This window comes from Impatiens glandulifera, chromosome 1 (genome assembly GCF_907164915.1).
Source record: "Impatiens glandulifera chromosome 1, dImpGla2.1, whole genome shotgun sequence".
Lineage (NCBI taxonomy): Eukaryota > Viridiplantae > Streptophyta > Magnoliopsida > Ericales > Balsaminaceae > Impatiens > Impatiens glandulifera.
The window spans coordinates 63,845,518-63,848,263 of NC_061862.1; the positions used below are offsets into that span (position 1 = coordinate 63,845,518).

At 37.1% G+C, this 2,746-nt stretch overlaps 1 protein-coding gene across 1 annotated transcript; it reads right to left on the bottom strand.

Annotated features, from left to right (window-relative positions):
* Window positions 1–242: 242 nt before the first annotated feature.
* Window positions 243–2,746, bottom strand: LOC124921180 (protein KINESIN LIGHT CHAIN-RELATED 2-like). Its single transcript, XM_047461805.1, has 2 exons — window positions 1,000–2,746; window positions 243–669 (listed from the first exon to the last, which is right to left on the bottom strand). The coding sequence occupies exons 1-2, from the start codon at window positions 2,733–2,735 to the stop codon at window positions 429–431; spliced, it is 1,977 nt and encodes a 658-aa protein (XP_047317761.1). The 5' UTR covers window positions 2,736–2,746; the 3' UTR covers window positions 243–428.

Here is a 2,746-nt window from a genome sequence, read left to right on the forward strand (position 1 = left end):
ATATATATATATATATATATATATATATATATATATATATATATATATATATATTCAGAACAAATATACCGTTATTTACTTTTATTTAATTTAAAATAAAAATATATATTTTAATAATTTATCTAAAACAAATCTCAAATAACCTGTTTTTTTTAATCAAAAACAATTTTACTTTTTAATAATACCCACAAAATCCAAAACATCTTAGCCCTTGAGTCAATTTATGGTTATAACAAAAACCAGACAATGAAACTTCACCATTTTCTTATACTATACACCAACAATCCCAACATTTACAAAGAAGGAAAATGACACCAAACAAATCAACTTCACAACAGCTTTCATCAAAACTTAGCCTAGATTTCAATCTTTTAATCACTCTTTATTAACTTTCAACACCAACAAATTTGACTCATCACCTAATCTTTTCACCCTTCCAAGTAAATAATACTACTCAATTTGGCACCACCCTTTAATGTGGCGATATTTTGCCAATTCGAATCAAGCAACGTTTCTAAAGACTTTGATTTCCTCCTTCTTACCTGCCCAGCCTCTTTAAGCAACTCTGCAAGTCTTCTCTTTTCGTCGTCAACATCAGGATTCGCTGTCCCGAGCTTATCTTCTCTCATCTCAACAAGATATTCCAGAATTTCAATCGCCTCACTTGACCTATATATACATATTTAAAGAACAAATCATGGGCCATTTTTCTTATTTCTCCTAAATGTGCATAAAATAAATAGGCAAGAAGCTGATCATATTGTTTCATTAACTTAAAGGAGCTATTTTTAAGTACATAAATATGTATATATATCTTTTTGAGACTAGGGTTTTTTTATCTGAAGAAAACTAGCACATAATTCAACCGTCAGACCCCATTTCAACAAAAGTGCTTTCAATGAAAATGAAAAGAACCTTACTATTTTTTTGTGAATCATTTGAGTTACTCCTAAATATATGTTTAGATTGAAGAGAGAAAGTGATATTGATTTTGTTTACCTTCCCAAAGCATCGTATGTGCCAGCAAGATTGCTATAAACTGCCAGTGTGTCTGGATGATATGGCCCATATTCATTTTCCAAGATATGCAAGGCCTCTTCAAACGCATCTGCAGCTTCTTTAATGGCATAAAGTTGAACACAAGCTAGTCCCATTTGGTTAAGAGCAATACCAAACAGAGCAGATTTCTTTTCTCCAATCTCCCTAAATTTAGTTATGGAATCTTTAAATGATTTGTAAGAATCAGAGTAGTTCCCAATCATATAGTATAGTACACCCATTTGAGCCTCTATTCCCACAATTGCACTATGCTGGCCTAACCCATTCGTGTGTATGTTCAAAGCCTTTTGAAGTAGTTTCAAAGCTTGCTCGGGTTCACTCATTGATTCATATATTGCAGAAACGTCGATAAGCCCACATGTTATCTCTTGCGAAAGACTCCCTTTAACCGGTTTTGAATAAATTCTAAGTGCATTTTCACAGTAAGATTTTGCCTCACTTATTCTCCCACACCTGTGGTATAAATCTGCCAAACGGATAAAAACAGAAGCAACAGACGGATGGTTTTCTCCTTTGGTTGATTTGAAAACTGTCAAGGCTTTCTGGTAAGAGAAAACAGCTTCATCGAATCTAGACAAGGATAGATACGAGTCTCCGATGCTGCAGTCAATGGCTGCTGTTTCGGCTTCTTGGCCATTAGCTGACATTGCCATGCTGGCTAAGACATAATGGTTAAGGGCAGATTCGTAATCTCCTTTTGAATAGGATATAAGCCCCATTAGTCTCCTATCGGCTGCCTCTTCTAGGGAAGCTGGAGACTCGTTTATTTTGTGAATTTCAAGAGCCAATTGACAAAGCTTTTCAGCCTCGTCGAATTGAAGTGCTTGAAGATGAGCTTCAGCTACGTACCTGCAGGTTTCACCAAGTCTAGAATCCTTCTCCCCAAGGATTTGTCTTTGAATCTCTAACCCAGCAGTATAACAAAGAATTGAGTTTTCAATCTGACCAAGCATGGAATAAGTATCTCCCAACTGCATGCATCCAGCGAATTTCGCAAGTGCATGATTTTGGCCTTCCTCGAGAGATGGTATCTCAATCGCCCGTTCAAGAACAGGAATCACGTCGTTATATTGTCCCATGTTAGAGTAAATCGCTGCTATAATATGCATACACATGACCATGTCCAGATTGGGTTTCCCATCTAAGGATTCATCATTCTCAAATGCTCTCAATGCTTTAAGAGACAATTCGAGTGCAGTTTGAATATTCCCGCCCGAAGAAATCAATTCCCTCACTTGTTTCAGCAAATATGGCCCGTTTTCGATCTTTGAAATTGGCTTTTGGGTATTCTTAACGTTACGAAGAGGCTTGGTCTTGGGACTACCTCTTGGTGATGATGAATCTGCAGATGGAAGGGTTGGGAGCCTCTTTGATTGTGGAGAAGGCAATGATGCAACCCTTGGGAGACATTTATTTTTCGGAAAAGTTACTGTTTTAAGTCCGTTTTCTTTCTTAGGAGTCTGATCAACAACCTCTGTAAAGCCGCCTACCCCAGATAGATAGCGTAATTCAGAGTCTATTCTTGATTCTTGTCCATATGATAGAAAGCTTTTACTTGACGGGGATTGTTCGGATGAGCTCTGCATCTCGCAGACATTGCGGTAGAGCTGCTCAATGGAAGTGTCGATACCTCCTCCTCCTCTATCCATAGCTAGCTCAGGCATCTGTTCATTCATATATATAGTCT

What these genes read in the sequence shown, in the direction of transcription:
- LOC124921180 (XM_047461805.1), bottom strand. Translation starts at nt 2,735, where the DNA reads ATGAATGAACAGATGCCTGAGCTAGCTATGGATAGAGGAGGAGGAGGT. An exon ending in ACATACGATGCTTTGGGAAG is followed by an intron (nt 670 to 999) that starts GTAAACAAAATC and finishes ATGTATATATAG; the next exon opens with GTCAAGTGAGGCGATTGAAA.